The 24,090-nt window shown below is 47.3% G+C and overlaps 1 protein-coding gene across 10 annotated transcripts in view; it reads right to left on the minus strand.

The window, feature by feature from the left end:
* The window catches only part of raraa (retinoic acid receptor, alpha a), a 154,786-nt gene that overhangs the window by 34,411 nt on the left and 96,285 nt on the right, over positions 1-24,090 (minus strand). Inside the window, exon 1 of one of the 10 annotated variants that reach the window (XM_034558397.1) lies at positions 1-1,062. The exons of 8 other annotated variants lie outside the window; for them this stretch is intronic. In XM_034558397.1, coding sequence (XP_034414288.1) covers positions 1-178 — 178 coding nt within the window. In that variant the 5' untranslated portion in view covers positions 179-1,062. Of the gene's footprint in view, positions 1,063-24,090 lie in introns of those variants that run through there. One more of the 10 variants, XM_034558396.1, reaches the window with a different exon arrangement.

Here is a 24,090-nt window from a genome sequence, read left to right on the forward strand (position 1 = left end):
AGTGATTGGAGCCGTTCCAGTGCTGGTTCCTGATGGACGTGCTGTAGGGATGTGGCGCTCCGGGCACCAGTCCTTTCTCTGGGATCAAGCATCCTCTGCTCTGGTTGTAGTAATCCATCATTAAAAACGGGTTGGGGCTGGGATTCAGTCCCACAACGTCCACGCTCTCATACATCATACGAAGCGGGGCGGACGCAGGGGGTTATTGTCAAAAAAAACAACAACAACGAACTATTGTCGCGCACGCAGGAAAAACCACGAGCCTTGTGGTTTGTCAGCCAGCCACCAGCGGAGGTAGAGACTGAGGGGCACAGACTGGGGGGGGGGGTCTGCATTAAAATAGAAGGAAAGGTGGTAAATCCAAGCACAGCGGGAACATTTGAACATTTGGCATCTTCTTGCAGCGCCGGATTGATCGGAACCCAACCCGAGGAGAGGATCAGTGTCTGGAGGAGCCCGGATCGGCTGCGCTCAGTTTGAAAACATAATTTAAAAGAACCGCCTGCATGGTGTCCGATGTAAGAAGGACCCGAAGAACTTCGGCACAAATATACCGGTCCCCTCTCGGCCTTGCTCAGAGAGGGAGCGACATGTGAGGCTGTGTCCACACCATGAAGAGGAAAAGAAGAGGAATACAAATCCCAAGAGAAGAGAGCGCGGATCTCCCGAGTCCGCGCGCGACCCCCACAGGGGATTTATCAGAGGGGGCCGAGGCGCAAATATCAGAGAGGAAATCCCGTCTGGCTGCGGTTTGTCCCTCTGGCTGGCGGTCGGTTGTCCCGTTTGCGCCCGCCGCGGGTGCACTCCTGTCAGCCCCGTAAATGAACCGGTCTCCCTCCGTGCGCCACAACAACCGGCGGCTCCCCTCGATCAGACCCCCCGCTCTCTGATATCCAGGGTCCGGGGAAAAAACGCGCAGCACCGCCTTGTTGGTGTTCGGTGAGCGGCGCCTAAATCATTCCCACACCAAATCGTGGGGCTATCGTGTTCTGCACAAAATGTGACACGGCACAGCAGCTGAGGGCTTTGGCTCCACCTCTACTTGGGCTCTTTTCTTTTTTTTTCTCTCTTCTTTTTCTTTTTCTTCCTACCCCTCGTTCCCTTTTCATGCGTTGCCCCGCCCACGTTTAACCCCTTCAGGAGCGTCCCCGTGGATCTCCCTCTCGCTGACGCCGGGGCCCTGCGAGAGGAGTCCACCGCCAAAGCCGACCCTCGGATTTAGGTGCGGGGGCTTTAAATACGAATGTATTTGAGGGCATGATCAAGTTATATAAGCTCCGTAATGAGTCTTTCATATCTTTACGCGGAATGCATTGACTTAATGAGACTGTATCTGTCTCTCTCTATCCTGGAAGTTCCCCTCTATGCTCTCACTCTTTATTCGGGCTCCTCCTTCCAACTAATGTGACCCTTTCCCCCATGCTCTCATCAGTCCCTACCCTCAAATTTTTTTTTCTCCCCCAGCCCCGTCTCCCTAATTTGCCTAATGTTATGCGGCTGAACTCTTCCTGAACCCAGGGGAAGTAGGCAGCCTCACCTCCTGGTGACCCACTGGCTGACTCGGATTCGCCTTTCTGGCTCCTCTCATCCCACATTATTCAAGGTTTCCCACCTTGTACACTTAGTAACACCATTGCACCATTGCTGCCCAGAGAGGCGCCTCGGTTCACCCAGCACAAATAAAGTAACAAAAGTGGCACCCAGTCACGGCAGCCGGACGCTGAACTTTTCTCACAGTGCAGTGGATTAAAGTGCAGGAAGCTGTTTTGCTTAAGACTTGCACCGTCGCCCTAAGGAAATGTTACTCCATCTTTACTCTGCAACATTGTTGTCCACCAGGCCGGTTGAGTCCATACCAAAGCTGTCACTGCAGAACTCTGAAGGCATAAATATTTCCACTTTAGAGTCAGGTGACGCGGAAAGCCATCCTGAAAGAATATAGTGGCAATTAATGTGCCACGAAAAAACATCCAAGGCCTTTCACAAAACACATCGCCGGTCTCATGTTGTGGTGTTGACAGGTAAACTGAGCTTTTCAAAAGCATTGACCTGTGATTGTCATGTGATCTGGAGTACAGCTGTCGGCTCAAGTTGCCTGCTGCATGTTCAATGGTGGAGATTAGGGGCCAGGCACCCACTGAAGGTGCGATTGAGGACATCTCACGCTATTTGACGATTATTTCACCTTCACACTGGCAAGAGTGAAAATGTGGCTCATTCCAAATTAAAATAAAAAGAAAGACCACATATACAAATATTAGGCATGTTTGATAGATGACGTCCCAGACAAGGTCGGCAACATGGCAGGACTCTGACCCTCGTCTGTGCCGGCAGATTCACCTGTCCTGTCCTATCGTTTCATGGACATGCAATCTTAAGCTTTTTTATACTGTTCATGTATCTTAACGTTTCTAAATCGACCTGAAAAACAAATGTGTGGACAGAAATAATTTGCTACATACATAGCCTTTTCAAATACATATGCATTAATTGGCAACAAAAAACAAAAACCGGTGTGGCTTGTGTTGTAATCTACACCGCTGCCTGAACAATACCTCTCCTCCCCCACTTTTCCTACACCTGAGCCACAGCTGGGTCTGACCAACAGGGTTTCTGAGAGGGATTATCTGCATGGAGCCTGGCAGGGGGGCTTGGCCCGCTCCGCCCCCACTGACTGTGACACTTATTTAATGCAGACCCTCGTGTGTTTACCCTGCCTGATAAGAGCCCAGTGTGCAGGCATGGGCTGCGGCGACCCCTCGCCTCCACTGATAGCGTAGCCACACATTCCTTGACAGGATTAGCCCTCTGAGTAATGGCTGTCAGAAAATGCTAATTCTCCAGGCTCTGTTTTCTTCTCCAATGGGTGAGCATTCATCCTTGGGCAATACACTGTGATAGCATAGGACAAGCTAAGAGATAACATATTGTTGACTGCTGCTTATTATGATGGAGGGAGGGAGGAATACAAGATTAGACCACCGTTCTTAATTTATTTTTAAACGGAAAAGGTCACTTTTTCGTCCTTAAAAAGGGCTGCATTAAATCAAAGTGGTATTTCTATTGTGACAGGAGGGAATGCAGTGCTCCTTGGGGTAGACAGTTGGGGACTTATTGTATTACATCATATCAACACAACAATAAAGTGCTGGTTTAGTGTGGTGTCCAGTCTGTTTCGTGTAAGTGACTCATCACAAAGCACACAGACAAACATACACATAACAGGAGTAGAAGTGTTCTTATACACTTGATAATCGGTCCAGGTGGCCGATCTTGATCCAGCATCAATACTCACTCGGAGAAGTACTTTGGCTGGGAAGCGAAGCCAGAATGTGTCTCGTTTGTGTGTCTCAGGCTTCAAAGTCCAGGCAAACCGATGTAGGAGCACCATTCACAAGGAAAAGGCTTTTGCAGAAGTATATGGTTATATAAGTGCAAACAATAAAGGGAGACCATGAGCGGTAAACATAGAAACTTGATTCAGTGCAAAGCTGGAACTGAGAGTCCAGTGGAGATGGGGGGGGGGACTTTAGGAGGGAATTTAAAGAGTTTTATGGGCAAGGGCGGAGGGGAGATTGCTGGCTGGACCTCGAGGGTGTTGAACTATTTTTACTGCCCCCACTCACCTTCTTTCTAAACTCAAAGTGGGGTGTTAGGAAGCTGTAAAATGTGCTCTCCTTGCCATTGCTCCCCCAAGGAGATGTCCAGGTCTGTCACGCCGCGGGCCAACACATGCTGTCTGCACGTCAGTGGTAACATCCCACGTCTGTGATTATCTGCACCATAATCCCCTCCACCCCGACTCATACCACCACCACCATCGTCCCGACCGGCAACTTCCTCATCCCACCGGGCGCACGTCAGCGTGTGCTTACTTCTGAGAGCGTGCTGTGGTGCATGTTTGCTTTTAAGTCGACCTGAAACTACCGCTCCGTTCCCCTTGCTGCCATTACGGTTTCTGTGTGTGTGTGTCTGTGTGTGTGTGTGTGTGTGTTTGTTTGCACAGCTGGTTTTGTGCAGCCCCGGACAGGCAGCACCAGCCAAACCCAACAGCTGTGCTCCCTGACGGCGAGCCAATGTGTAATGAGGGCCCGACCCTTCGATGTGAGAACATGCTGCAGTTATCGATGAACGCTGCTCCTTTCTGTCAATCTACTGGACACACACACACACACATGCACACACACACACACACACACACACATACACACGCACACACAAACACATGCACACACGCACACACAAAGCCTGACCCAAAGTTAAACTGTTCTGTAGATCTCTACCTCGGTGCTTTGCTCTCATCAGTGTGAAAGACTCTCTTAGAGGCTGCAGGGATTTTGTGAAAGCTAACCCCCCCGTCATTATCCCTTTAATGTCCCTCTGACAGCAGATTCCAGCATTTATGGTACAGGCCTATATCTGCCCATAAAGCCTTTTATTGTTTAGCCCAACTCTATGGTGGCCGTAACCTGGTTTTCCCATTTTTTATGGGACCTTCACTATATCATAGGGGAGGAGGACAAAGCTGCCCACCATCGGTGTTTATCAAAGTATGGCCTACTCATAAATCCATCATGGCCAGCGGCATTCTGGAAATACTTCAGCAGAGGGAGAGAGGGGGAGGGGGAGGAGGAGGCATAGCTTATTGTATAGCTTATAATCGCCCACACTCTACAGCCTTGAGTTAGAGGGCCCATCTCCACAATGATCATTAGGTCTATGTTCCTTTACACAGTCCATCATTCAGCAAATCAAGGGAAAATTGCTATGGATGTTACCCTGGAGGAAGGATATCTCAATATCAGTCATCCCGGACATGGAATGACTCCCCATTAGCTGTCAGAAACAGGGAGATGTTTAGTACATACGGATGGACACACCACTAATTCTATTAAGAGGGACAGAGCATGAAACACAGAGCAACCCAGTGGTAGAAGAGAGTGAAAGAAGGTTGAGGAAGTTAACAGTAAAGAGGATGTATGACTGGGATAAACAAATCAATAAGCTGTGGTCAAAAGAAGAATGTTTTCCATTCATAAAAAGATGTTCATTCTTACAGTGTTTGCTGGAAGAGTAGATCAGTGGGCTTTTAAAGCACAGACAATGCACACAACTTATCAGACTGTTCACATAGAAAACCGTCCGAGGCGGCCAAATGTTTGGCATGACACAGAAACATGAATAAACTAAAGAGCAGGCAGGCATGCAGGTATAGTGTGAGGAGGCTATGGCAAAGAGACGATCTGCACCAGGAGAGCTCAGTGGGAGAGCAGGGAGCGATTAAAACTCCAGCTACATTCTATTTGTCTGTGTATGGAACCAATAATGTCTCCGTTTCCACACATCCAGGTTCTCGACCGCAGCCTTGCCCTCGTGGCCTTAACTCAGAGTGAGAAGTTGAAATAAATCTGTCTTCTCATCAAAACACACTTCCAAGCTTTGATTTTGCCTATGTTACCCGGTTAGAGTTGTTTCATCTCCCTCTAACAGAGATCTTAGGCCCGGATGTCTGGGTGTATCACTAACATGCCCCCTCCTCTCCACAGTATCTCTCTCTCTCTCTCTCTCCTCTCTTCTCTCTTCTCTCTTCTCTCTTCTCTCTCTTCTCTCTCTCTCTCTCTCTCTAGTTTTTGAAGTGCTGCAGAAGGTCGATTTCCCGTTTTCTATTCAGAAGTGTGATCCTTGGGGTGGCCTGGAGGGAATACGAGAGGAGGTGGTGTGTGTGTGGGGGGGGGGGGCGGGGGTTCGCTTTAAGTGGATTGCCCTCAGTCTTGTTGTGCCCAGCCTAAAGCATTATAACGCCTCGGCAAGTGACCTCCACTTGAGTGGTGCCCCTAACACCGGCGCCGGGCAGGGCACACTGATTGTTGTGCTTAGTACAAAGACAGAATGTGTGCCATGAACCGCGCAGAGGCTGGACAACTGCAGGCTGAATGTGCAGTCAACACTCATGGAAACGGTTGTGCCATCGTGCTCTAATCCTGCCTTTGCTCTTTCATAAAACGGGCCGCTCTCTCCCGGGCACATGTGCTCGTTGCATCCTGCCCTTTTTCATGTTTTGAAATGCAGGCACGTCTGCGTCCCGCCGCGAATTGGACAAAAGTGGCGAGCTGGTTCAGATGTTAATGAAACATGTGAAATCCCCTGCTTAGCCAGCGAGTTGGGAGCTGGGGATAACAAAGGCCCACGGGAGAGCAACAGACTGCCGCGGCTCAGAGCGTGACGAATGGCCCTGCCATCGTCACCACTGTGGCCCCTGTTAGCTGGCCTTTTATGGGGGGAGGGTGGGGGGGGGGGGGAATCTCCCTCATTCTAACCTGGGGAGGGGAGCAGGAGGAGGGTTAATGGAATGGATGACTCCGCCACATTAAAAAAAAGAGGAGAGCTGAGCGATGAGTGTGAGGGAGGAGGAGGAGTCATCAGCATTTCAAAAGAATGAGGCGCAGGAAATGCAGATGGAGCCGCTACTCCTCTTTCTCTGCCATCTATCACCATCTCCGTAATTTCTCACCGCACACCCCAGCCCGGCCCTAGTGTGTGTGTGTGTGTATATATATATACATGTATACGTATGAAAGAGATGAGTTAATTGGATGAGAGGCAGTCCTTTCACCCACGAGTCCCAGAGGTGCGTGTGGGTCAACTTCCTCTGAGAGCCGGTGACAAGCCTGACGGTGAAAAGTGCCCCATCAGAGCGCAGACCTCCATTTGCACAGTGGTTGTTTCTGCACTCAAAAGGTTTGCTCGGCTGAGCCACAGGCAGCAGGGTGAAGGCTCGTCCTTTGTCGACAGGCCCAGAAGAACCTCTGTGAAAATTGATATCAATGCCAAACGTTTTGCCCTCAGGCCCTGCCTTGTTAGGCAGCGATGCAAAAACCAACACTGAAGTAAAAAAAGGAAGTACTGAAAACATGACCAACACATGGCTTATCATATGCATCTCACATCACAGAGCACCTTTTGTTACACATATCCTTCCAATCTCAAATAGAAATAGGACAGAGGTACCTTTAAGCCCTAGCCATCCATTTATTTTCATCCAAAGGGTTTACGTTAAAGAAAAATACTTTTTCCCCTCTTACGACGACTCGTAATTATGTCAGAAAGCTCAAATAAAAATACTTTAAATGACTAACATTGCAGTTTCAACTATCAATTGGGCACTCAATTTGTGACAAAAACGTCCAAGTGTTAGGGGAAAAAAGCACAGAAGGGCTTTGATCTGATAGAAATAAAGCTGGGCGGTCACTATGGTTACCCAAACCATCTGTGTGGTGAACCCGTAGAGAGGGGAATGACTCAACAGTAAGTAAATAGGCTAATACAAAAAGTGAATGGCTCCGAAGGGCAGATCATTAGCCGGCCACATCTTACCATTCTCTGTGTGATACCAGGACAGGAGGGGGTTGATACATGAAAAAAGAAGCTTGATAATATTTAACCAGCAGAGATCTATCATCAATCTGGACTCGCCCCTCCCCCCCCACATCCCCACATCATCAGTCCTCCCCCCCAGCTCTGGCCTATTGTCATTAAAAACCCTGGCTCCCTTTCACTCCTTATTCAATATTTTTTAGCCATTGTTCCACCTAACATGCCCCCTCTGAACTACATTACTTTTCCCACTCTGTGGTGAAAGGAGAGGGGCAACAGTCAGAAAAAAACACAATATGTTATCGTGTCAGGAGCAACAAAAAACATCAGCCGGCCGAGGCAAATGTCTGGGTTTTGGACACATTCTCAAATGCAAACTGCAGGCAGAAGCACACAACGCCATCACACTTTCACGCCTCGCACACACACACACACACACACACACACACACACACACACACACACACACACACACACACACACACACACACACACACACACACACACACACACACACACACACACACACACACACACACACACACACACACACACACACACACACACACACACACACACACACACACACGGTGACCCTGTGGGCTTTGCTGGGCTCTTTGAATGAAAAAGAGAAGTCATTTATCCGATTCATCTTCGCTGCACCTCGCAGCACCTTTTAAAAACACTCTTTATTCCTTGCTAACGCTAAAGCTGCAGCTTACTGACAGCATGATGGAGAGCCCCATTCAACCTCCTTTTATTTCTCTCTCTGTCTCTCTCTGTCTCTCTGTCTCTGTCTCTCTCCATCCTCACTGCCAACAGCCCTTGCAGAAAAGTGAAGGCCAAGCTTCAGTGACAACGTTAGAAAGTGTAAGTGTGTGTGCATTCGCGTCCGTCTGGGGTTGAGCTTGTGTGACTCGGGGGTGTTTTGGCATAAATCCTTGTGCATCAGTGTTTGCATGTTTAATCTGCAAAAAAGTAAAATGTGTAAAAAGGTGAAAAGGGGGGGGGGGGGGTGGGGGGGGGTTGACAGATGAGCTTGCCCGCGTATGGAGGTGAGAACAGGAGTGGGAGGGGGTGGCGGTCTGGCTTGTCAGAGCTCATCAAGAGTTAACAAAATCATCCTCCAGACCCTGTCAATACGCAGTTTTCTATCCTCTCATGTTTCCACTTGTGATCTGTAGCTCTATCATGAAGTCTTCTGTTGCATTGCTTTAGATTCTGCTGATCAGAAGTTAATCTCAGAGTAGTTATGTACACATGTAGCTGTGACATTTGGATTTTTGCATTTACATTTAGCGCATGTCATCCCTGTGGCTCAGCCCCCCCCCGGTATGCAAATGCATCTCCCAATGTGTTTGTGCGTTTGCAGTGAATAAACAAAGAGTGATGCATATTTCAGCTCGTACACAGCTAAGCGTCAGACTGTCTAGACCGTGTTTGACCAGGGGTGTGCATGCTCTCAGGTCTGAGTGTTTATCTGAGGTAGTCTCTATGCAACCAAGCAGACATCGACAATAAAACCTCTAACCTAGTTGGCCAACAGCCCATCTCTTTATATCTCCCTCTCTCTCTGGATGGATCATTCATCACTTTCTCCCTCCCTCCCTCCCTCCATACAGGATCCCGGTCCACCATTAGTCCCACCAATACAGCTGTTACTACAGATAAGCTTCACACACATGGCAAGTTTGATTCAAAACTCATATTACATAATGTAAGAAAAGCAAATAAATCGAAAGGAAAAACTATAGGCATATAGAGGAGGAGATGATATTGGCTATAAAATACAATAAAAGGAATATGGTTGGCTGCGCCAAGCTTTTTCAAAAGCATAAAAAAGAAAAGAATTAATCTTGTAACAGTGTTCCTGCTGTGATCCTTATCAGACATCACTATATATTGTCCCTGTGTATTGTAAGCGTATCTAAATGTAATGGCTGTATGGTCCCAAAACCAGCTACTAATGCAGCCGCCATCTGGCTATCTGAGGGGCAGATCTGATACTCAGGGGATGCAGGAGCTTGTTCCTACATTACAGCTATTAAAACTACGTAAGTAGCTGCTTGAGGAGAGGAGATGTGGGGCTTCAAGCCTTCTGGACGTGTGTTGTGGGTCTAATTGAGATGATGCCCCCCTCACCCTCCTCCGCCCCATCACTCCTGTGTTTTACTGCTCGTCTTATATCAGAAAGAGGTAAAGGGTGCGTCTGCATTGGTAAACGGCAGGATTTTGAAAGATATTTGCAACAAGTTCTGATAACTGGAACAATGGATATTGGCAACTGTCCAGGAGCCATATTCAGTAAATAAAAATACGCAAGCAGTGACTGTAATGACTCATGTTTGCTACACTTCCCTTCTTCTACTGTAACTTCCCTTTGTTGCTAAATGGCTGACATCCAGATGTCGTATATTTGCACGCAACCTGTTTCTATGTGTGTGTGTGTGTTCCAGGAATTGTCTTGCACTCTTTCACAACATTTCCTTTTCACATCTTTCTTATCTACACTCTCAACTAGACTCAGCTTCCACCAATAGATCAATACGGTTGAGACATACCAGGGCCAGTTACAATCAGAACATATGAACCCAATACTGTATATTCTATAAAGTGTACCATTGTAATAGGGATATAAATCACAGGGAAACATACTGTATGATGCTATCATAAAGCATTGACCATGAATATACAACATGCAAAACTGTAACCGTAACTCCTCAATGACTAAATATATATTTCAAATACAGGTCAATATTTAAGATGCATTATGAAGAGAAAAAACAATTATTTAAAAGAACGTAGAGAAGGTGTTAGACTTAAAATGTCTACAATGAAGGACGGGTACATTGTGTTCCACTAGTGTCAGTGTGTTGATGAAGGTCAATCAAGGTCCCACCCTGAACACATAGTCTGTTCTAATGGAGAAGATTGCAACTATGACACTCAAGTGAAGAAACTGTTTGTGAATAATTCATGAGGGACCGAAAGCGACAGTTAACAGGAGAGTGTCATTGGACACTGATGTACGTTCATCCATCCAACCACTCATCCATTCATCCACCTCATCCACTATCTCTCCTTCTTTCTGCTTCGGGGAGTTCAGATAAAGGATAATGGATCTGCTGACATTCAGCTGTCCCAAAAAGTTCATATTAAATAACCCTGTTGGTATGCAGCAGCATGCAAATACACACACGTGTCAGCCAAGCGCACACACACAATAAAGCATAAAAGAGCACTACACCTCAGGGTTCAACGGTCAAACCCAGGCAGTAGCCGGAGTGCTCTGGGCTAAACTTGGAGTTATGATCATAATGTGTGACAGAGAGGTGTGCGTCTAATGTTTGGACTAGTACACAGAGTCAGACGCACGCAGGTCGTAAAGAGAAGCAAAGGCACGTATCTAGATAGACACAAGCTAATTAAAACAGGTTGAGTCAGTAGATGTGCACATGACTGAGACATTGCCCACAGGGCGACACACACTCATGAGAAAAAACAACAACATTATTTTCTGAAGTATAGTGAAATAATATTTCATATTGCTGTTTTCCAAATTGTACCTAAATGTGTTTTTTCTTTTGGTCTCAGCATATTATAATAGAGTGGTGAGTAGCACACATTAAAACTGTCCTTGGTTCAAGGACAGTTTGACAAGATCTGAATACTGGCTGCCATAAAGCTATATAAAGTACTTTGTAACAGTGTACAATGACACACACACACACACACACACACACACACACACACACACACACACACACACACAATCCCATCATCAGCAACATGCAGGTGCAGGATCATTCCAGCAAGGAGACAACAATGGGCACCGTCCTCTCTCACTCTGTGCCAAAAACCCAGTCGTCTGGCAAAACAGCTGAGTGGGACACATCATCCAGAGTATTTCTGTTGTCCCAAAGCAGAGCCACACTATGTGTCTGTCTGACACACACACACACACACACACACACACACACACGCACTCTCTGAAAAGAGTGTTCTACTGTTAACGTACAGAATGTTTCTTCTTTGAATTCATGTTTTGATGTTGTTGTTTTTTTGCATATGTATATTCCACAGAGATCCTCAGATGCTCCTGCATCCTCCAAGGCTCAGGTCTATACCAGCACTAATGGCCTCACGTCAGTCAGATTAGAATGTTCTGCAATGTATTTAGATGTGGGAGACTGGAAACTAAAAAATATGTTCTGTCCTGTAATAGATGGTCGTTGGCATGGTAACAAATGCAATTTGAGAACTGCTTGCCTCAGAAAATAAAATACAATTTGGCAGCAACATCCATTTTTAAAAAAGTAAGCACTTACTTCCAAGAATAGAATAGGCTAGAGATTTGGGGCATAATGGAGAATAATAACAGACCATTTCCACGAACATCCAAGAACGGTTCTTGATAGACCAGTGGTCAAAAATATTAAACTTCATGTGAATTAGGATGAATGTGTCATTTATATTAAGGACCAGACAGCGTGTCTTCATCAGAAAATGTCAAAACATTTCTTGTTGTTATTAAAAAGGCTGTCTACTCCCCCCGCCCCCCCCCCCCCCCCTACTTCCTTTGACCCCACACACCCCTCTCTCTCTCTCTCTCTCTCTCTCTCTGTCTGTCTGAGCGTGAGGTCGGAGGTTGGGAGCGGAGAGCGTCATGTTCGGAGTTGACGGTGTTTTTTCCCGTGTTTTTTCCCGTGTGTCTCGTAGTGAGTGTAGATCAGTGTATGTGTCGGTGTTGAGTGGGGTACTGTGTGCACGAGGGGGGTTTGGTGGGTTGAGTGTGGGTGTTTGTGAGCCGCCGGCGCGCGCTAACGACGTGCTAACGGCGGGCTAGCGGGGAGCTAGCGGTGGGCGTGCTAGCGGAGTTAGCACGCCAAAATGGACTTAAGTTGGCTCACACGCAGACACGGGATTCGGCTTATGCCGGTATTCCCGTGCACGGTGGAGGACTGCAGTCTGGCGGTGGGGGAGGTGGTGGGCTACAGCAGCGTGAAGTCCGCTGCCCGCATGAACAAAGTTGTGGTCTTGTTCTTGGACAGCGTCATTAAGGTCAACACGGTGGTGGAGAGCGGGGTCGTGGTGTTCAACACGCACGTCCCCGTCTCTCCCCTGGTCACGGCGGAGGTGAGGGTGACGGTGGCGAACGTGCCGCCGTTCGTGAAGGACGAGGTACTGGTGGGGGAGCTGTCGAAGCACGGGAGGGTCACCTCCCAGGTGAGGAAGATGTCCTCTGGGAGCAGCTCTCCACTACTAAAGCACGTGGTGTCACACAGGAGGCAATGCTTCATGCTGCTTCATGGCAGGAGCGAGGACTTGGACATCACCTTCACGGTGAGAGCTGATAACTCTCTTTTTATCATTTATGCAAAAACTGACAATATGAAGTGTTTTAACTGTGGGAGGGAAGGGCATCAGAGCAGGGCCTGTCCTCGGAGGAAGGCTGGTGGACAGGACGACACCAGGGGGGACCCCAAAGACGGAGAGGACACGGAGGGGGGTCGGGAGCAGCAACAGGAGGAGGCGGGTGGGGTGAAGCAGGTGACCACAGAGCGGGGAAGTGGGGTGAAGCAGGTGAGCACAGAGAGGGGAAGTGGAGGGAAGCAGGTGAACACAGAAGGGGCAGAGGTGGGGCAGCAGGAGGAAGAAGAAGAGGAAGGGGCTGAGATGGGTCAGCAGCAGGAGGAAGAGGAAGAAGGGGCTAAGATGGGTCAGCAGCAGGAGGAGGGAGAGGAAGAAGAAGGGGCTGAGGTGGCCCAGGAAATGGAGGGGGAGAGGGCAGGTGTAGTACTGCAAGTGGAAGAAGAGGGGGCAGGGGCGGCCCAGGGGGGGGCACATATTCAGGAGGACAGCCAGGGGTGCACTGGAGGACAGGTGGAGGTGGGTAGGGGGCAGGAAGGAGGAGGGAATGAAAAGTGTGGGCAGGTCATGGAAGGAGAAAGTGAGGTGGAAATGGAGGAGGGTGAGGAGAAGCTTCATCCTCTGAAGAGGAAGGCCGGGGGGGACGAGGAAGGCTCGCAAAAAAAAAAGGGACCTGTGGGCCAAGGGTATGAGTCTGAGTCCAGTATGGACGACTACTCTGTGGCAGAGAGTGGGTCCTCTGATGACACTGAATGTGAGAGGGAATATAGTCTGGCCAGGCTGAAATATTTCCTCAAGGACACGAAGAATAGGAAGTGTGAAGTGGAGAAGCACTTCACCGATCTGCCGAAGCTGATTCTATCTATCCGGCTTCATATGAAGAACAAGACGAGGAGAGGGTTTACACGCCAGGAGATTTATAGGCTTCAGAAGATCAGGACGGTGGTGAATAAAGGGCTGAAGGAGGAGGCTGACAGCCAAGCACAGGAGGCCGGAGATCCGGAGGAGCAGCCCGGAGGAGCAGCCCGGAGGAGCAGCCCGGACGAGCAGCCCAGAGGAGCAGCCCGGACGGGCAGCACGGACGAGCAGCACGGAGGAGCAGTCCAGAAGAGCGGCCCTGAAGAGTGACCCTCAGGCGCAACCCTCAGGCGCAACCCTGAGGAGCGACTCAGCCCAGAGGAGGAGAAACCTGGACTATGACATTTAAACGGGGTCTCGGGACCACCAGCGGACAGAAGCGTTGCGTTTGTTTTTTTTTGGTTGTTTTTGTTGTTTGATTTAGTTTTGAAGTAAGTGCAATTTTCTGTTTGTTTGTTTGTTTTTTTATGTAAAATAAAGGTTTTCTAAAAATCTCTCTCTCTCTCTCTCTCTCTCTCTCTCTCTCTCTCTCTCTCTCTCTCTCTCTCTCTCTCTCTCTCTCTCTCTCTCTCTCTCTCTCTCTCTCTCTCTCTCTCTCTCTCTCTCTCTCTCTCTCTCTCTCTCTCTCTCTCTCTCTCTCTCTCTCTCTCTCTCTCTCTCTCTCTCTCTCTCTCTCTCTCTCTCTCTCTCTCTCTCTCTCTCTCTCTCTCTCTCTCTCTCTCTCTCTCTCTCTCTCTCTCTCTCTCTCTCGGTCTCTCTCTCTCTCTCGGTCTCTCGGTCTCTCTCTCTCTCTCTCTCTCGGTCTCTCGGTCTCTCTCTCTCTCTCTCTCTCTCTCTCTCGGTCTCTCTCTCTCTCTCTCTCTCTCTCGGTCGATTTCATTCCTCCTCCAATTGATCTTTCTCCCTCATACCATCCTGTCTCAGTTCCTCCTTAACTCCCCGAGGAAACTTACAACTCTATATAATCAACTTAAGCGCACTTGCCATGAGGTTTACTGGTCACATGGCTGTACTCCCTCGGCTTATCGTGCGCGGTGCAGCAGTCAGAGGCCCAGGCAGCTGAGAGAGAGGAGCCAGCTGCCCCTCATATGCCCGACTAGGTGTTTACACTGATTGAGTCGCAAACAGAAGACTCTCCAAAGCAGCTTGTATGTGCGTGTCCGTGTATACGACCGTCTTTCACTGGATGCTTATTGCTTAGCTCACTCTACAGTAAATACTTTTTTCTGTGCACCAACAAAGTCTTTTTTTTACTCCGGTTGAACTAAAAAATATAAAGTTGCTTTGTTTCTTAGCTTCATATCGACACTTCAAATCACCACATTTGATATTTCATTGACCACAACGATTGTTAGATAACTTGATTAAGTCATCACCAGGACATTTCTTTGGCAAAATTGTAATAGTCGATTTATGGTTTAAATCAGTTATTAATAAAAAATGGCAAACATTCTCTGTTTCCAGCCTATCACATGTGTGAATTTGCTGCTTTTCTCTGATTTATATAATTTCCATTAAAACATATTTAAACTGTTGGTTGAATAAAGAAACAACCCTCCCCCTCCTGCTGCGGTGCTAAGGACCAAATATGGTGGCCAGAGGTGGGCACGTTGTGTCTACATTTACTGAGGAATCTTTCTTCCAGCAAGAATGAACACTCATCCGCACAGAGTGCCCTCTGAAGAGTGCCAAGGTGAGCAGACAAGCAGATGAGGAAAAGCCCCTTAAGAAGGAAGGGGGGGATGCTGAGGGGAGGAAGAGAGGAGGTGATGAAGAGCAGGACAGGAAGCCGAGTGGCACAGCTACAGGGGGTTGCGTCAACGAGGCCCATAGGGCTCCAACTGCAATATTCAGGTGCTGAATGATGGCTCTTTACTAACTTCCCCCTCCTCCTCTTTACATATACACCGACTGAATCCTTGTCTGCTATCATTTGTTTCCATATATTCCCTTTTCCCACCTCTCCTCAGCATGACTTCAGCCTGTCCCATCCCCAAATATCTCTCCGCCTACCCTCCACTCTCTCTGGCTCGCTCTCGGGGGGGAGCTCAGTGCCAGTGTGGAGTTTTATTTGTGTAATTTACATCCACCCGACAGCCTTCTGTGCCCCCCAACATCCCTTGGCTTTTACTGCAGCCACACCGTCGTAAAGCAGCTGCTCTTTGTGATGAGAGGGAAACGGAGATGGGTAGGAGGGCCGTCTGAGCTGCAATCCAGAGAGAGACGACTGTAAAAAAACAAAACAACGTGCGCTTACTTGGTGGAGGTAGCTACCTGGCTTGCTATATGGTTGTGCGTGGTGCATGTCATCTCTGTCCTGTCTACATATGCACACGGCTGTTGCAGGGTTGGTTTCTTGACCAAACAAGCTTCTGTATATCCAGGGATCAGACATTAATCCGCTACCCATCATGTGCTTGCTCTGTACTTAGCTAGCTCGACGTGGGGGTCAAAGGTCAAATGGTAATCATATTAACAGTTGGTACTGATTTCCAGCTCACCTGAGGACATACACGTCGGTTTGGTAACTCCTGACACTTATAGCTACCAAGTAGTGTCACTCACACAGCGCTAATTTAGCAGCAATGGAGATACTAAAGGGCTGCACGGTGGTGTAGTGGCTAGCACTCTCGCCTCACAGCAAGAGGGCCGCGGGTTCAATTCCCGGACGGAGCGGTCCTTCTGTGTGGAGTTTGCATGTTCTCCCCGTGGCAGCGTGGGTTCTCTCCGGGCTCTCCGGCTTCCTCCCACAGTCCAAAGACATGCTGCAGGTTAATTGATCTCTAAATTGCCCATAGGTGTGAATGTGAGAGTGAATGGTTGTATGTCCCTACATGTGCCCTCGATGGACTGGCGGCCTGTCCAGGGTGTCCCCTGCCTTCGCCCTATGTCAGCTGGGATAGGCTCCAGCGCCCCCGCGACCCTAATGAGGATAAGCGGTATTGAAGATGGATGGATGGATGGATGGATGGAGATACTAAAGAGCAATACAACTATATTTGCCACGATTCAATTAGACAACTTGTATCTGTAGGAGGTGGAAAAACCATCAAAGGGAGTTAACACCAATAAAATTCCTTCTGAACCAGAATGCTAAGTAGAGAAAAACCAGAGAAGCAAAAGAACTAAAGAGAGACGCATGAAAGAACGAGGAAATAGGTAATGAGGGGAAGAGGTCTGCATCTCAATGAGAGAAAACACACAGATGAAGGAGAGCGATCTGAAGCAAAGAGGCTTGAAGAAACGAGGGAGAGAGCACCACTGTGAATAAAAAAGTAAAGATGCTTACTTGCTGGAATATGTGCTTTTTGTGAAACAAGGTCACAATGAATAAATCAGTGAAACAGAACAGTGACCCAATCTCTCTTCTTTATTCAGGCATGCCTCAGTCTCACTTGTAATTGTAATGTATAAACAAGTGACGCGCAAATGTGTTCGTTAGCATGGTGCGAGTTTGATGAGCAGGGCGTCATGGCAACTGACAAGGGCATGGACCTGCACACACAGAACAACAGCAGAACTATGACAACCGAGTTTGAGCTAAAGCTATGGGGAACAATGACCCCCAGTGGCAACTGCAACAATGTTTCTGAGTAGAGTAGAGCAGAGACAAGTGTGTGTGTGGGGGGGTGTGAATGTGTGTGTGTGTGTGTGTGTGTGTGTGTGTGTGTGTGTGTGTGTGTGTGTGTGTGTGTGTGTGTGTGTGTGTGTGTGTAAAGAGGGCTGAGGAGGAACTCATTAGGAGTGTTTGGCCAGTCAGCCTCTCACAGCTCATAGCAGCTGAATGGTAAACAAGCCCACTTGAGCACCCACTCAACAATATCGCGCTCTCTCACACACACACACACACACACTCACACCCACGCGCACACACACAAACACACACAACCTTGATTCCACACTATTTGTTACAGTCTCCTCTTAAAAGACGGAATAGTTGGAGCCTCGGCAAAAGAAACGTACAGCGGAGATGGAAAGAGGGGTGTGAAAAGAGGGGGGAGGGGTTGACGCTCGCAAATGTACAGCTGTTGGAACGAGGGAATCAGAGCAGACAGGCCAATGGCACGGCGACGACATAATTAGCGAACATGAACATGCGTCATGTGTCACCCATGAATACCATCTGTTTCGATTCAAAACTTTTCAAACAGAGGAAACAACATGGAGAGAGGAATAGAAGAGGAGGGGAGGAGTGACAGACAGTGAGTTCTGATATGGTATATGCTTGTGATAAGGCCAGATCATTTTATCAGTCACCACCGATTCAAGCTCATCACATAAATAGGGGTATTGGAATCGAAACAAGAGACTTTGGGAGAGAAATGCTGACAATCCTGTACATTTGAGGTCATTTAGAAAGTTTTCAACTCAGTACATATCTGAGGTCACGATTCTTTAATAATCACATGGCATGGATCATTTTCAAAAACATGTCACATATTTAAGGCAAAGAATGAATATCGGCCGATATATTGTCCCCACAATATTGGTATTGGCCTAAAATAATTCAGTATGTTGGGCTCCATATAATTCCTGTTCAAAAGGTCCACCATAACCTGCGGCAATAGGAAAACCGCATTGGGGCACATATGGTGTTACACCCATAAAATCTTAATCAATGTTAATATGAATAGAGAACTCTCCCCTCTGCTGTGCTTTAGCCACACCACCAGCAGCATCACAGAAGGGCCATGCCTCTTCTCAATGAAGGAGACCTGATGTGTTATTTTAATCAACTCGGCCTGCCGGCATTAATTATTCACCAGGTTAGTGAATTGGGACGCCCCACGGATAGAGAGAGAGAGAGGGAGGGACAGGGAGTCCCTCTGATTAAGGGTTTTAGGGAGGAAAAAATAAGAATAAGAGAAAGAAAGAAAGAGGAGTAGATGTAGAAGGAGATTAGCGCAACAGCTCCTGCCCTAGTTCTTGTTAGCTTTTTAGTGTGCAGGTGAGTGTGTGTTGGTGTGTGTGTGGGCAGCAGTATATTTGGGCATCCATGAGGTTTGGAAATTGTAAAGGCAGTAAGCACATGTGTGTGTACACATGTGGGGATGTGTGTGCATGGCCAGTGTCAGGCAGCAGGAGGAGTTTGAGTCTCTGTGTGTGTGTGTGTGTGTATGTGTGTGTGTGTGTGTATGTGTGTGTGTGTGTCTGTGTGTGTGTCTGTGTCTCTGTGTGTCTGTGTGTGTGTATGTGTGTGTGTGTGTATCAAAGCTCAAATCCAATCATGATGCTGCTTGATCTAATTCTTGATGGTCAGGCGGGGAGTCCCGCCCCCCCATGGAGAAGCGAACCATGGAGTCGGTGAATGGGGCACACACACACACACACACACACACTCCCCCAGTGCATGGAGTGCGCCTCTAGGGCTAAGATGACATCCTCTGGAGCAGTGTGTTCTAAAGTGTGTGTGTGTGTGTGTGTGTGCCTGAGTGTGTGTTTCTGTGGCCAAAACACAGGCACCCTGTGAGTGCGTGTGTGTCTGCCTAAGCAGCTTTGAGAGTGATTCTCACAGCAGAGACAGAAGGGGGAACAGAGCGCCCCCGCTGACACTCTCTGTGGGCTGACACAGAAAGCTTGTTTGGGGGCATTAAATCTTGATACAAATGAATACTGGGGAGGAGACGGATCAAGAGAAAATGAGAGGGAGAAAGTGAGAGTCCGAATAAGAGGTGGAGGGAACATGACAAAAAAACAAAGGAGAGGGGGGGGGGGGGGGGGGGGGGGGTTGCTTTGGATAAAGAAGATGCACTGCAAAGGGAGGAAGAGAAACGAAAAGTGAGGGAAGAGAAGCTGTTTAAGAGCACATAGAGAGAAACTCCTCAGGGGCAGGAAGGAAGGATGATGCGAGGGAGAAGAAAACTCGTTCCCTTGCAATCCGCAGGAGGATAGCCCAAGATGCCAGAAAAGCATAGCGTGGTAATAAATCAAACCATTTAAATCATCATGTGTTAATGATTCCGTTAACCCGCTTCTTCCCCCTCCTACTTTCCCCTTCACTAAAAGCCTGTACAGAGGTTCTGTCATCCCTAATTCATCCTCTCAGCAGACAGAGATAGAGGATGGTGAGAGAAGGAGGGAGAAGACGAAGGAAGGGCTCTCTCCTGAGACTCTTTTATAAATAGTTCCCGCGAATAAGATCACAGTTTGTCGAGAACGTCAGCGCTGTTCCTTTGCGTCGTTACGGTCCATCACTGTGTCGCCATGACGGACTGACATGTGGCCTTCTCTCGCATGCTAGTTAGCACAATGTGCGCCACATGAGTTGACTGGTATGCAGCAAGGTGCACCGTTCTTAGTTGGGTGCTGCTGTGCAACCACCAATAGTGTTAACAGCTTGTACTCCTGAAGGCAGGATACAAGCAAGATCTATGTCTGTATAGAGGACGTGCATGCACTACTGCTTCCCCCCCGGAGTCTTTGTGACTTCCCATCTCGTAGGGTCCATTGGACCTGGCGGTGTCTGATGCCTGGTGAGCCGGCCTCCTGCGTTGGCCCTGCTGATAGCCCTTCTGTTTCATGGATTGTGGAGGTCCATTCATACATTGTCATATTCATTGAATGTGTTTATGTAACTCTGTAATGCTGTTCATTCTGCACACATGACATCTTTTGCTTCTGTCCATTCGGGGGGAGGGATCCTCCTCTGTTGCTCTCCTGAAGGTTTCTTCCCTTTTTTCCCTGTGAAAGGTTATTTTTGGGGAGTTTTTCCTGATCCGATGTGAGGTCCTGGGACAGGGATGTCGTATGTGTGCGATTGTAAAGCCCTCTGAGGCAAATTTGTAATATTGCGCTATACAAAATAAACTGAATTGAATTGAATTGAAAGCATCCTTGTAAATAAGGTTTATTCTGACCCAGAATCAGTATAATAAAGCAGGACAGTATGTGGACAGTGCCTAGAAAACAACTAATTGGATGATTACAGTTAGCCACAAAAGAACAACCGACGTACTCCCTGTAGCTACAGAAAAGAAGTGCACAATTTACACAAGTCGCTGGACAAAAAAGACAAAAAGCTTCAATCGCCATAAAATAGGACAACTTGAGATAAACATTATATCTTCATCCTAATGAACAACCAAGACATACACTATCTGCAAAGCAAAGTTCAAGGTTCAGCTACCTGCTCAGGGAGAATAGAACTTGTACTTCTTGTCCTCAAGGACAACATTGTACAGCCACGTCAATGAGAACCTGACTATGTCTGAACATAGTCAGGTTTTGATAAAAAAAAAAAAAATCCAGTACACGCAATATTCCCACAGCATAAGCTATTTCCAACGCTAATTTAGTTCAAGTGGACATTTGTTATCATGTTCCCTGTTGTTCGCCGGGACCTCCAACACCCACATGAAGAAGTAAACAGAATAAAGAACTTTCCCCTGAAACGTCATAATAAGTACCAACAGATGCTAACTCCATGCCAGGAAGGGCATGACTCAACTCTGTTCGCACCTTGTCACCATCCGTTGTTGATCAATCAAAGCAACCGGCTACGAGCAAAAATGTGCATTTAGTTTTCAACCGTCTTGAACAGTTGACATAACAAAAGGCAACAAACATTGTCAGTGGCACTGGTTTGTCCCGTGAATGTGTTCAAGATGTTCACAGTGTAATAATTTAATGATCGTTTTCCAGGAATGGTTCCAGTCAGTTTGATCGCTCCTTTATGCAAATGGAGGATAGGGTCGCTCTGTTCCTTTACCCCCGTGATTACCCCCACCTCTCCCGGCTAAGTGATAAACACCGTCTGTTGACCATAAATCCAGGGGGAGTCCTGACAGGCGTCCCAATAAAGCGCTCTATTTTCTCCCTTTTTGGTAGGTTTGTCAGAGGCCCAGAGGAAGTGAGATAACATTAGGAGGAGGAGGAGGAGGAGACGCAATTTCATCAGTGCTGCCCACGCACGCAAAACACGGGGACACCCAGACACAGTCATAAACAAACAGTCTGACTATCTCCATGAAAGGAGGAAATACACAGACTTACTCGAAATGAGTGACTCATGTGCTGAGTGGCCAATACACTCTAACCGTGAGACTGCTGGGGGAAATGTCGGCCTGTAAGCTGTGAAAAAAAAACCTTCAGTCTCTCTTCCCTTCACTCAAACAAACACAGATGAACACGGCCAAGACAACATCCACAGAAGCACAACCTCCCAAACTAATATGCTAAGAAAAACACCAACTCCCTCCGGTTCTGTTTGCGGCAAAACACGCAGGCTTCTTCCTTCATTGCAATAAGACATAACTCCGGCTAAATAAATGCTGTGCATGCAAGTGTGCATAACATATATAACCTCATAACATGCTTATGTGTTGCCTCTGTAAAGATGAAGTGTTTCTTTTGCAAGTTCCCGAGCTGCACAACCCTGTTTCAACTTCTTAACTAGTTCAAATATCTTCTTCTTTACCTGTACCTTGTTTTGTTGTACACAATCCTCTCTTTTGTTCTCATATCAAGTAAGACGAGATATCTGGGTGTCCTAGTGGCTGCTTTGCTTTATTGTCACATGAAGACTTAAGGTCCATCTTCAGGGGCTCTTATGGTATGTTCAGACAGAACATTGTAGACACACAATTGCATCAGAAGAAAGGAACGAGTGGTCATGAAAAGATACCAATGTATAACATATAATGTCATCTGTGATGCTCAACTTGCCTTAGAAGCGGTTCAGAGCATTGCGGCAGCTGTTTGATGATGAGTGATGTGTTCCCACAGTTTCCTACGTTTCCCCAAAAAGCGTGAACTTGTTCCAGTCAGCCTGTTCCATGACTATGGCTTTTGGAAAATTAAAATAGAATTGATCAACCCCTTATGAATACCTTGACCCTACAAAATTGACCGCGGCCACCGATATGCTCTCATTAGCATAATTTGATATTCAAATAGCAGAGATTACATTTAACATCCTGAGACTGTATGCCGACTTCCATCATCCATCTCTAGTCTCTTTCAAGTGTTTCTTCCCAATCTTCCTCTTCTTCTCCTTGAGAGGACACCACTCACTTAATTCAGTCCCTCAAACTTTTTACCTGTCTCTGTCTCACAACACACACTCCATCCTCTCTCTCTCTCGAATTTCACTGCCTCCTCATTTCTCTCAAACACTCTCCGCCTCCATCTCTTTTATCTTTTCCTCATTGACTGATGGTGATGGCGGACTGTTTGCTCACAGTACCACCAAACATCAGCGGCTCAAAACGGACTAGTTACTGTGTGCGCATTCATTTTGTCTCGTTAATGAAGCTGTAACACACAAAAGAAAGACGGAGACAGACGCAAGAGACACAATGAGATATGCAGTCGAAGGCGAGGCCGGGAGACAAGAGAGCAATGTGGCTTGACCTCTTTGGGCGGAGGCTTTATGCTCTTAAGAGGATACCCACCTGGTAGCAATTTAGGTTCTGCCTGGTAAAGCAGGCCCAGGGAAGGGAACATAATGTCTGTTGGGTTCGTGGTTTCATTTTTCAATCAAATAAATCATGACCTTACAGAAAATATTTTTTGTCTTTTAATGGCCTCCCCAGCGTTTGAAGTTCCTCAAGGGACAGCTGGCTTTGAAGTCGAGTGAGGCGCAAACTTCCCTCAGGTTGTGTGTGTGTGTGTGTGTGTGTGTGTGTGTGTGTGTGTGTGTGTGTGTGTGTGTGTGTGTGTGTGTGGGTGTGTGTGAGCATTCATTCCATTGCCTTCTCAAAGTCCTGAAACACAACACCTGAGGGACTGATGGACGTAAAAGGCCTGTGAAGGCTTTTGCATGTAGCTGCGCCGGCATTTAAAACTCTTGCAAACTCTTGTTGATGACGGCACAACAAGCTGAAGGAATAATTCAACGTTAGAGGAAATATGCTTATTTGCCTTCTGGCCAACAGTTAGATGAGGAGATCGATACCACTCTCAAGTGTGTCTGGAAAACATGAAGCCAGCAGCCTGTTGGAGATATGATATACTAATTACTAATGATATAACATTGTAATAATGAGCTTCAGAGAGGCTAATAGGCAAATGTTGCTACCATTGGACAAAGCCAGGCTAGCTGTTTCTGTTGTCTTTATGCTAAGCTAAGCTAACCTTTGATATTCAACCAATCAAGTGAGTTTTCAGGGCGGGTTCTCAAACTGTGACTAACACAGGCCTTTTGCCATTTTGTCCATGTATTTCCAATCACAAAAGTAAACAAAACATTTTGTTAGTGTATGTTCAGAGAGAGGAATAGGCTGATTTGTACAGCATTATTTCTTTTATTAAAAACATCTCAGTGTGGAGGAGAGTAGCTTGTTGTGCATCAGGAAATTGGTCTTGCTATCTGAAGTACGTGCTGAACGTATTAGTGCCATAACTCAATTTCCGCCATACAATTTATCCTTCGTGTACGATGGGCACAAAGATGTTGGATGAATGGGGAAGATGGAAATAAATATGAGGGGGTTTAATTAGGTCTACAGCGAGCGCGCTGCATTTGGATGAAACTGCCCATCTCCAAAG

This window comes from Cyclopterus lumpus, chromosome 19 (assembly GCF_009769545.1).
Source record: "Cyclopterus lumpus isolate fCycLum1 chromosome 19, fCycLum1.pri, whole genome shotgun sequence".
In the NCBI taxonomy this organism is placed as follows: domain Eukaryota; kingdom Metazoa; phylum Chordata; class Actinopteri; order Perciformes; family Cyclopteridae; genus Cyclopterus; species Cyclopterus lumpus.